The 12,194-nt window shown below is 32.9% G+C and overlaps 1 protein-coding gene across 4 annotated transcripts in view; it reads right to left on the reverse strand.

The window, feature by feature from the left end:
- Positions 1–12,194, reverse strand: part of RAB40C (RAB40C, member RAS oncogene family) — an 81,618-nt gene that overhangs the window by 16,844 nt on the left and 52,580 nt on the right. For all 4 annotated transcript variants that reach the window (XM_074279795.1, XM_074279793.1, XM_074279796.1 and 1 more), the window contains exons 3-4: positions 10,392–10,452; positions 8,264–8,324 (exon numbers count right to left, since the gene is read on the reverse strand). In XM_074279795.1, the coding sequence (XP_074135896.1) occupies positions 8,264–8,324; positions 10,392–10,452 (122 nt within the window). The remainder of the gene's footprint in view (positions 1–8,263; positions 8,325–10,391; positions 10,453–12,194) is intronic.

Raw genomic sequence — 12,194 nt, forward strand, 5'->3', positions numbered from 1 at the left:
AGGTCCTCTAAAATCACAGCTAGTTACTTCATTAATAAGAATTCTTAAGTCCTTTAAAGTTGTCTCTAGTGTTATTTTCTAAACTCTTCTCCTGTTTCTCTTCTCTTCACTCAGCATCAATTTATAAAAATATTCCCTATTCTCTCTAAAATTGCCCTTTCATAATTTCTTGCAGCACTATAATATTCCTTTACATTTATACCAGAATTTGTTCAATTCCCTGACAGATGCTTCCTTAGCTTTCCGGAGATCTTAGTCACAACAAAAAGAGCTGCCACAAATTTTTTTTCACATAAAGGGTTTTTTCATTTTTGATCTCTTAGGGCTCCCCAGAGACACCTTAAAAATTCAACATATTTAAAATTAAACTCATTATCTTTCTCCCAAAGTCCATTTTCTTTCAAATTTTCCTTTATCTGTCAAAGGCACCATTAAACTTTAGGTATTCCAGGTTTGTAATCTTGTCATTATTCATGATTCCTTACTCCTTCATTCATATATCCAAATCATCTGCCAAATTTTGATGCTTCTACTTTCTCAATATCTCTATCAGCCTATCCCTTCTTTTCACTGTCATAGCTGTCACCTTCATTCATCATTACCCCTTGTCTAAATAACAGCCTCCTAACTGATTTCTCTACTTTAAGATTTTCACCACTTAGTCCATCCTGCATTCTATTGCCAAAGCAGGTTTCCTTAAGTGCAGATGTTACCATGTCATTTCTCTCCTTAAACAATTCCAGTTGTATATTTTTCCCTCTAAATAAAATCTCTTTTTTGATTTTAAAATCCTACACAACCTGGCCACAATCCACTTTTACAGCCTCCTACTTCTCTACTTAAACTATGCAATCAAGAAAATTAGCTTTTTCTCTGTTGCTAAATAATATTTTATTTCCTATCTCTCTGAAGCCTTTCAGTGGCTTTTTTCAGTGTCTGGTATACATTTGCTTCTGATCTCCATCTCACAAAGTTCCTTTCTTTAAAAAAAAAAAAAAAAAAAAAAAAAAGACTTTGCTGAGTCTTTCAAATGCTAATATCCTTCTAAACTATCTTCTTTGAGTTGTGTAAATAATTTTGTGTGTATAATTTAACATTTATGCTGCAAATATGCATGTCCCCAACTAGATGAAAATTTCATTGAGAATAGGAATGGTTTTATTCTTTGTATTTGAATTCCCTTCCCCTAGAACAGTGCCTGGCACTTAGTAGGTGCTTAACAAATATTTGCTGATTAAATGATTGAATGAAGCCTAAGAAGCCTGATACCCTTTGGCCCAGTAATATTATTACTGGGTATCCCAAATAAAGTGAAAAAACGGGGAAAAGATACAAAAATATTTATGGCAGCTCATTTTGCTATGGCAAAGAATTGAAAACTGAGTGAAAAGTCATCAATTGGGGAATGGATGAATAAGTTAAGGTATATAAATGTAATGGAATATTATTATTCTATAAAAAATGATGAGCAAATTAATTTTAGAAAAGCCTAGAAAGACGTATAAAATGATACTGAATGAAGTGAGCAGAACCAAGAGAACATCATATACAGTAACAAAAAGATTATGTGATGACCAACTGTGATGGACTTAGTTCTTCTAAATAATGAGGTGACTTTTCGCAGATGACATGATGGTATACTTAGAGAACCCCAAAGACTCTGCTAAAAAGCTATTAGAAATAATTCAGAATTTTAGCAAAGTCACAGGATACAAAATAAATCCACATAAATCCTCGGCATTTTTATACATTACCAACACAATCCAACAGCAAGAGATACAAAGAGAAATTCCATTCAAAATAACAGTCGATAGTATAAAATATTTGGGAATCTATCTACCAAAGGAGAGTCAGGAATTATATGAGCAAAATTACAAAACACTTGCCACAAAAATAAAGTCAGATTTAAATAATTAGAAAGACATTCAGTGTTCTTGGATAGGCCGAGCGAATATAATAAAGATGACAATACTCCCCAAACTAATCTATTTATTTAGTGCTATACCAATCAGACTCCCAAGAAACTATTTTAATGACCTAGAAAAAATAACAACAAAATTCATATGGAAGAATAAAAGGTCGAGAATTGCAAGGGAACTAATGAAAAAAAAGTCAGAGGAAGGTGGTCTAAGTGTACCTGATTTAAAGCTATATTATAAAGCAACAGTCACCAAAACCATTTGGTATTGGCTAAGAAATAGACCGGTAGATCAGTGGAACAGATTAGATACAAAGGACAAAAAAGGGTACAACTATAGCAATCTAGTGTTTGACAAACCCAAAGATCCCAAATTTTGGGATAAGAATTCATTATTTGACAAAAACTGCTGGGAAAACTGGAAATTAGTATGGCAGAAACTAGGAATGGACCCACATTTAACACCACATACTAAGATTAGATCAAAATGGGTCCAAGATTTAGGCATAAAGAACAAAATCATAAATAAATTGGAGGAACATGGGATGGTTTACCTCTCAGACTTGTGGAGGAGGAAGGAGTTTGTGTCCAAGGGAGAACTAGAGACCATTATTGATCACAAAATAGAACATTTTGATTACACACCAAATTAAAAAGTTTCTGCACAAACAAAACTAATGCAAACAAGATTAGAAGGGAAGGAACAAATTGGGAAAACATTTTTACAGTTAAAGGTTCTGATAAAGGCCTCATCTCCAAAATATACAGAGAATTGACTTTAATTTATAAGAAATCAAGCCATTCTCCAATTGATAAATGGTCAAAGGATATGAACAGACAATTTTCAGATGATGAAATTAAAACTATTTCCACTCATATGAAAGAGTGTTCCAAATCACTATTGATCAGAGAAATGCAAATTAAGACAACTCTGAGGTATCATTACACACCTGTCAGATTGGCTAAGATGACAGGAACAAATAACGATGAATGTTGGAGGGGCTGTGGGAAAACTGGACACTGATGCATTGTTGGTGGAGTTGTGAAAGAATCCAACCATTCTGGAGAGCAATCTGGAATTATGCCCAAAAAGTTATCAAAATGTGCATACCCTTTGACCCAGCCATACTACTACTGGGCTTATACCCCAAGGAACTACTAAAGAAGGGAAAGGGACCTGTATGTGCCAAAATGTTTGTGGCAGCCCTTTTCATAGTGGCTAGAAGCTGGAAGATGAATGGATGTCCATCAATTGGAGAATGGTTGGGGGTAAACTATGGTATATGAATGTTATGGAATATTATTGTTCTATAATAAATGACCAACAGGAGAAATACAGAGAGGCTTGGAGAGACTTACATCAACTGATGCTGAGTGAAACGAGCAGAACCAGAAGATCATTATACACTTCAACAATAATACTATACGAGGATGTATGCTGATGGAAGTGGATTTCTTCAACATAGAGAAGAGCTAATCCAATTCCAATTGATTAATGATGGACAGAACCAGCTACATCCAGAAAAGGAACACTGGGAAATGAATGTAAACTGTTATTTTTACCTTCTGAATCCAATTCTTCCTGTGCAACAAAAAATTCGGTTCTACACACATATATTGTATCTAGAATATACTGTAATATATTTAACATATATAAGACTGCTTGCCATCTGGGGGAGGGGGTTGGGGGAGGAAGGGAAAAAATCTGAATAGAAGTAAGTGCAAGGGATAATATTGTAAAAAATTACCCATGCATATGTACTGTCAAAAAAATGTTATAATTATAAAATAAAATAAAAATTAAAAAAAAAAATAATGAGGTGATTCAAGGCAATTCCATTAGACTTGAGGATGGAACATGCCATCTGCACCCAGAGAGAGAATTATGGAGACTGAATATGGATTGAAGCTTAGTATTTTCATCTTTTTTGCTTGGTTTTTTTTTTTTCTTTCTCATAGTTTTTTCCCCTTTGGTTTTGATTTTTCTTGTACAACATGACAAATATAGAATTATGTTTAAAGAATTGCACATAGTTAATCTCTATTATTATTAACTCTATTACTTGCTGTCCTGGGGAGGGGGAGATTAGGAAAATTTTGGAATACAAAGTCTTACAAAAATGATGTTAAAAACTTTTTTATTAAAGTTTTTTTTTTCTTTTTAAAACATATGCATAGATAATTTTCACCTTTGCAAACCTTTTGTTCCAAATTTTTCCTCTCTCTTCCTTCTAACTTCCTCCCCTAGATGGAAAGTAATTCAATATATGTTAAACATTTCTATACATATTTCTACAAATATCATGCCTACACAACAACAACAAAAAAAATCAGATCAAAAAGGAAAAAATGAAAAACAAAAACAAAACATAAGCAAACAAATTAAAAAAAAATTACACTGTGAACCATATTCAGTTTCTATTCTTGAGTGCATATGGCTCTCTCCATCACAAGATTATTGGAAATGGCCTGAATCATTTCACTGTTGAAAACAGCCACGTCCATCAGAATTGATCTTTGTATAATCTTGCTATTGCCATGTACAATGATCTCCTGGTTCTGTTCATTTCACTCAGCATCAGTTCATCTAAAGTCTCTCCAGACCTCTCTGAAATCATTCTGTTCACTATTTCTTATAGAACATATAACTGTTTCCCTTCTTTTCTGATCTCTTTGGGATACAGGCCCAGTAGAGACACTACTGGATCAAAGAGTAATGCACAGCTTTAATAACTTTTTGAACATAGTTCCAAATTGCTCTCCAGAATGGCTGGATCTGTTCACTTCACCAACATTATTGTATTAATGTCTGTTTTCCCACATCCCCTCTAACATATGTCATTATCTTTTCCTGTCATCCAATCTGAGAGATGTATAGTGGTACCTCAGAGTTGTCTTAATTTGCATTTCTCTGATCAACAGCGATTTATAGCACTTTGAAAACTATCTTTACATATATATGGAAAAATAAAATAGCATTGAAAATAAAAAAAAAAGCATAAGATGGTTGGTTTCAGAAAAACTTGGGAAGACGTGAACGGACGCAAAGTGAAGTGAGCAGAACGAGGAGAATATGGTACACATAAATATGTGAAAAAATTAGCTACTCTGATTAAGATAACAATCTATGGCATTTTCAAAGGACCCATGTTGAAAAATATTATCCACCTCTGAAAAGAGCTCCTAAATCCTGACATGATCTCAGGTTGCTGAGGCCACATACACACACAGCCAATGTGAGAAAGAACTTTTGGTTGAGTCTACACATTTGTTACTAGTGTGTTGTTTTTCTTTTCAAATGGATGGATTAGGTGGGAAGGTAAAATCACAAATTTTTGTTAATTGAAAACAAAACTTAAAACAAAAAAATTTATCTCCATGACATCTAGTTCGAAACATTCAACAGACAACCAATGATATAAGAGTGAACCCTGGCTAGAGAAATGGGGGTTAGATATGTAGATGTGGGAGCCATCCAGGCTTCAGGCATCCTTAGCTGGAATCTGGTACAAGTTTCCATTATCCTGATCTTATAAATAACTTCAAGCTTCCATAAACTCTATCTATTCCTAGGATGGGCTTTTCTGTATGGACTACTTTCTTAGTGTCTGCATACTTTGGGCAGTCTCTTTGTATAGACCTGAGCTGGTAATAAGCAGAAATTGGTTTTTTTCTTAAATGTCTTGATCATTACTTTATTCAATGATCCTTTTTCATCCTTATTGGATTAGTTGTGAGATAGCTAAGCTATTCTACTTCCACGTTCTCTACCATACTAAAGAGTCTCTCTCCTATGGAATGAAACCCACTTTTTCAGGCTTTTCACATGAATAAGTATTTGCTTTATAATTTGCCAAAGACATCTATTGAAATAATTATGTCAATGAAAAATTTTGATTAATTATATTATTTTTTCCCTGATGCTTAATCAATCTTATAACTTTTGGTACTTCTAATTTAGCCTCATTTTCTAGATATATTTCTATACGGACTATATAGGATTTTACTTAAAATATGGACATCTATATTTATTAGTGGAATTAGACTACACCTCTTTCTTGGCTTTATCTGGCTTTATTATTTGGACAATATCTGAGAAAAATTTTTATAGATTAACTATAGTCTATTTTATGAGAAAATTTTCATAGCATAGCTTTGAATTGTCTTTAAAGTATTTGATAAAAAAATCGTTTGTAAATCCACTTGGCCCACAAGCTTCCCTCCCTTTGTTATATACTCAAAAGTCTTTTTTGAAAATTTTTCGTTTTTGTTTTATTAGCTTGAGTATTTAAAATTTTTGTAATGCTTGCTTTTATATGGGAAAGGTTTTCATCCAAATAAACTATTTTATTTTTCTCCAATTTCATGTAAAACAAAGTTAAACATTTATTTTAAAAAATTTGTGCTCCAAATTTTCTCCCTCCCTCCTCACCCTCCTTATTGAGAAGGCATACATGAAGTTATATACAAATTCTTTTATGACTGTGTTGCTTAGAACAGCTAGATCATTCATAGATGATGACTGCATAATATAGCTATTATTGTGGACAATGTTCTCTTCATTATGCTCATTTTACTTGGTGATAATGGATAGATTTTTTATTTTAAAAAATCACTACCTGGACAATATAAGCAAAGAGGGGATACTCAGCCCCTCCACTGAAAAGCTACCCATGGAGGTGGAGTAAAGGGGCCTGTAGGAGAACAATGTTACAGCCCCAAGTAAGTCCTGACTATAACCACCCAGGAGTCTCAGCACTCAGCTAATTTTACAATCAAAGTTAAGTTTGACTTAAAAAAAAAAAAAAGTTCCCTCACTTCTAGACTCAGGTGTCCTGTTGCCTTAGTAGATTCTATAACAGCTTTCTGATAATGACCTTTCTTCTTAAGGTTAAATATCAGTTTGAAAAATTCAGAGAAAGGAGACACTTTAGAAACAGATGTAAGATCTTACAGAAGTCAAGGACTCTAAGAACTGCAAAAGAGCTTCTCAATTTAATAATTAAAGAGTCATTGGTGACCTCTATAAGAGCAATTTCAGTAAAGGAATAAGAGCAGAAACCAGAATGTAGGAATTAAGGAATGTTAGAAGGAAAGGATGCAGTGCTTTTTGTACCCATTCTCTCCTTTCAACTACTATAGGTTAGTTTCAAGTTCTCACCTCTAATCAGAATTATTTTAGTTTTCAAATTATTTTTCCTCACTCTTCCCTGTTCAATCTATTCTAAGAAATTAAACAGTTATTAAGCACTTACTGTGAGTTATAAGGTATGACTCCTCCCCACATGGAATTTACAATCTAGTAGAACAATATCGTCTCTTATAACATGGCCAGTTTAATTTTATAGCTTTATTTCATTCTTTTCTCCTGTCTGTACTCATGCTTAAAGCAAAATATATTTTCTATTTCCTATTCTTTAAACAATTTTGGTTCTGAAACAAATCACTGAATTAGTTTTTCTTGAACAGACAACTTAAAATGTCTCCTATAAAAGATTAGCTTTAGTCAAAAAAATAAAATGGTTTAGCTAGTTTTTTTTTTTTTTTTCCTAAATTCATACAGTGGGTACTAAATAGTATTTAAATGAATTTAAAGCATCTTACTGGCATCTTTACAGATCCATCTGGTATTTATACATTATTTTTTATTACAGTTATCTGTATATATCATATCCCAGTTAGTCAGCAAACATCAATAAGAATAGACTTCTATTTTCTCTAGCCCTTGGCCTAACTCTTAATCACAGAAGAGATATTTAATATAGAAGTAATATCAGTTTTAATAACTCCTCTAAAATCCACTACATTTTCCATTATAGAATTTAATTTGAATCCATGTCTTCTAACTTCTGGACTAATGTTTTTCCCAAACATATCAGTCTTTTTAAAATACAAATTTTGGTAAATTTAAGAGTAAAGAAATTTTCAGCCAAAAATCGAGGTTATCTAGATTTTGTCATCATTTCTGCAATATTAACCTTTCCTAAGGGTCTATAATTCAACAGTTTGTGACACTGACTTAGTCTCTGTGGAATGAGAAAGAAAAATACTAACCATACTTTTTACTTTTGTCATTAATAACAAACTAGAGTTACAAAGCTAAAGCATCCTATTTACCAGTAGCTATTATTCCTTGAACACTAGTGAAGTGTATAACACTCACTTGAGAAAAAAAAAGTCTCTACTTGTGAGAGACCATTTGTATATACTATGGAAAAGATGTAATATTCTTAAGAGAATTAAAACATGTACTTCTGTGCTTTAATTTTGTCATGCTAACAATTCAAATTTAAAAGAAAAAGCACTAGAAAATCAATGACAAGAAAAAAAAAGTTTTAGTTTTACCTGAGCACCTCTGGAGTAGGATCTGAAAATAGTACAAAATCTCCCCTGACCAGATGTATCCCTGAAACAAAAACAGAATTTGGAAAATTAACTACACAGAACCCAGCCATTCTTCAATTTTCATCGATGCTTAACAGAAATAGAAAGTCCATGAACTAATAAGATCAGCTGTAGATGGCACAATGGAGATTACTGGCCTTGGTATAAGGAAAATCTGAGTTCAAATCCTGTTCTTGATACTTGCAGGTTAGGTGATCCTGGACAAGTTACTTAAATTCCATTTCCTCAGTGGTAACATGATAAGAATATTACTTATCTTACAGATTTTTTACAGGATCAAATGAGAGAACATTTTAAGGCACTTTGCAAATTCTAAAAAGTCTTTTATAAATGATACTATTCCATTATTATTATTAGATATTATTTTACATTTAACTTCAAATTACATTTGCAAAGGTGGAAGATTTAACTCAAGTTAAAGTATAGGAAGGATTAGCATACAAAGGATGGTGACTAGCTCATATATTTGCCAGTGATGACAAATCTTGACAATAGACAAATGCCAGTAATATTTGCACTATACCTACTTCACAGGATTGGTTTGAGCAAACTTTATAAATTATGCCTATAACCATGATGAATACATATTTAGTATATCTGCAACAGCTACTTACTAGAATATAATTCATTAAAAGTATAGCTAACTCCATAGCTCACATTCTCAGAATGAATGTATTTGGTATAGTATAGCAATGCTTCTTTTAACACATACTATATGTGGCAACAGAGAGGAATTCTTGCTCTGAAGTATTAATTTAAGAAATAAAGCTATTTTGTGCTGTAAACAAACCGTCAAATGATTATGAGGATGAAAAATCTAGCCTTTTTGATGAATAAAAAGTTTCTGGGTAATTAATAATCAATTTACTAATTAGGCTAGTCAGTAATCAATAAATTGATGATCAGTGGTTTTTATCAGTAACCAAAAACTCCTAAGGAGATTATGAAAGACCTTAAATCCTTTCTGAAAGGCAACTCCCCTAACAAGAAAAACCAACCCTGATTAGTATTTAAGGAGGAAGTGGGCTAAAAATCTTTAGTTCTTCCTTCTGAGAACAAGGCTCAATCATGTGTCAACTAGCCTTATGGTACAGAGGTAAGGGCAGTCATCTACCTTGAGACCTTTCTGGCTAGTTTTTTACTCCAAGAGTTGGGTTATACTGAACTCTATTGAAGGGAACCAAAAAACAAAGAGTTCCTCTTCCAGGCAAAGGCTCAACCAGACTGGATTCTGTTTATAAGCTAAATTAGGCCTCTCAGTTGGGTGTCTGGCCCAAAATTAAGGATTAGTAGCAAATCTAATCACTCAGTCATATCCTTCAGAGGTTGACTGACCTTTTCAGGAGTTGGGTTTTTAACAGAAATAAAAGAAATCGGGGTCAATCACAAATTAATAATAGTATAATATCAATTTGTCTCAATCCCTTTCCTAATTAAAGACTTCTGAATAGGCCAACAACTGGCACTGACCAAATGCTATCATATTAAATACAGATATTTAGGAAATGTGGCTAACCTAAAGCAAGTTACTTAACTGTTCTGAAACTAGCCACTAACAAATGTCCACTTCCTTAGCTGCTTCAAGAGAAGTCTTTGGTAATTTTATAAAAACTATTACTGCAAGTCTCAGTAGAAGTTTTCTCCCCCAAAAGATGACACTGTGGGAAGGGTATAAGAGGAGTTTTTTCTCTCTTTTCTCAGTTGGACACTTAAAAATATCTTTCAACTCTAAAAATCCTAGGATTTTAGGGGAAAAAAATCATCACTTATAGAGAAGGAGAACTGGAGCTCTTAACAATCTAACTACTTTTAACAAACTAACTAGTTTCTATAACAAGTTCTGGCATTACATACAATATTTAAAAAACAAGGCCTCATTTTGAATTACCTCATCTGTATATAAATAAATCTAAATGAGACATCTTATCACCTATAAAATTAGGCCATATAGTTGAATGTTTTTAAAGTTTCACTTCCTAACCTAGTAATTCACCCAATATTTGAAGTGTTATAATGCCAGTCATACAGAAGAGCTTTCAACTAACTTTTTTCAGCAATATAAACTCACCAAAGTTCCAGTTTGACCCGTCTTCCATCCAGTAAAATTGTAGTTGTTTTATAGTCTATCCCTGTAAAAAACAAAAAGGAAAAATACAATTTTAAATGAAGAGAATAGGGCACAAGGGAATCAAGACCCAATGCTTACTAAAAGCATTCTTTATGGGTCTGCAAAAATGTGTGATGATGCAATTTTATATTAGTGGCCTTAGAAAGAATGCTGGGTTTGGAATGAAGAGAACCTAATTCTACTATTTACCATTTATAAGCAAGGTGTTTCACCTCTCTGGTCTTCAATTTCTTCATTTATATAATGAGAGTTTTGGATCAGATAAGCTAGAAGCTTCCTTTTCAGCTCTAAATCTTATGAGCCTATTAACAGCTATTTCCTCTTCTATCTTCAGACTAGGGAGCATAAACTGATAAAATGACAGTCTTACTGGAGAATATTTTTTTGATTTGAATATTCTAACTATTTACCTTCAGTTACTTTTCTTCAGACACAAGATTTCCCCCCCCATCCCCAGTAGCATCCTTTTTTCTTAAGAAAAAAAAAAAAAAGCAAAATAACAACGTCAGTCCCAAAGACAATAGTGGGAATAGAAGTATCTGATCATTTACTAAACTAAAAATTAATTTACTGTAATTCAGAAACTCATTGGCAGCTTTTAGTTTTAGGGTTTTGCCCTCTTCTTATTTCAAAGTTTTAAAGCTCAATCACTTTTTATCTTTCATAATATTTGACCCATTGGGCCAAAGATCATGTTCATTTTCTTTGTTAATACTATTTATTCATTTTTAAGAACTATATAGGTGGAAGTTTTTCCTATATGGCTGAAGCCTTCCCTAATATTAGGACTCTCTAAGAACTGTCATATTATTATCTGTACCACTTGTCTGCCACTTAAATTGACTTATTCTTTTGTGTTATTTTTTGGGTATGTGTCTAAGCTTCAGTTATATTGTAAAATTTTTGAAGTGAAGAATCTTATCTAATTTTTTTAAGCTGCAAAAGATGTTATTTATTAAGGAGAATAATATATTTAGAATTATTTCATTTTACAAAATAAGAAAAAAAAAAAAAGTAAAAAACACACCATCTTTCTATAACGGATATAATTGATATGACAAAGCTCTTCCCATGCAGGGGTTCTCAAACTATGCCCTGCGGGCCAGATGCAGCCCGCTGAGGACGTTTATGCGGCCCTCGGAGTTATGGCAAATGGGCTGAGGAACAGAGACAGAGTGTGAGTTTTTGTTTTTACTATAGTCTGGCCCTTCAACAGTCTGAGGGACAGTGAACTGGCCCCCTATTTTAAAAGTTTGAGGACTAGTGGTCTAGAGTTTATAATGATCTCAGACAAGATGTCCAAATTTGACATCTCCACCTATTGAACAATAAGGGAAACAGTCAAAATCTGTATATTTCACATTTGTTTTCCATAGTAAATGATACTAGTTAGAGTTATTTCTTCAAAATTTTTCACAGAATCATACATTTCCTGAACATTTATATATGCCCTATTTACTAGATTCAGTCACTCAGACTTACACACAGTAGGATACAATAAGAATATTGTATTTAAATATGAAATCCTAGACTCTTGAGCCAAAGGGAAAAAAAAAGCCTTTTATATTTATGGTTCAAACAATATGAAAACACAATTCTTCAACACCAGTGTTTTTGTGATAACTGGAGGGTACTTAACTTACACTTTTACCTCCCTCCTGCTTCCCCCAACTTTGGTATATCAGAAGTATTCAGATTACTGAATGTTCATAGCTTTGTAATTTGGAAGATGTGGTTTTTAAA

This window comes from Sminthopsis crassicaudata, chromosome 1 (assembly GCF_048593235.1).
Source record: "Sminthopsis crassicaudata isolate SCR6 chromosome 1, ASM4859323v1, whole genome shotgun sequence".
NCBI lineage: Eukaryota > Metazoa > Chordata > Mammalia > Dasyuromorphia > Dasyuridae > Sminthopsis > Sminthopsis crassicaudata.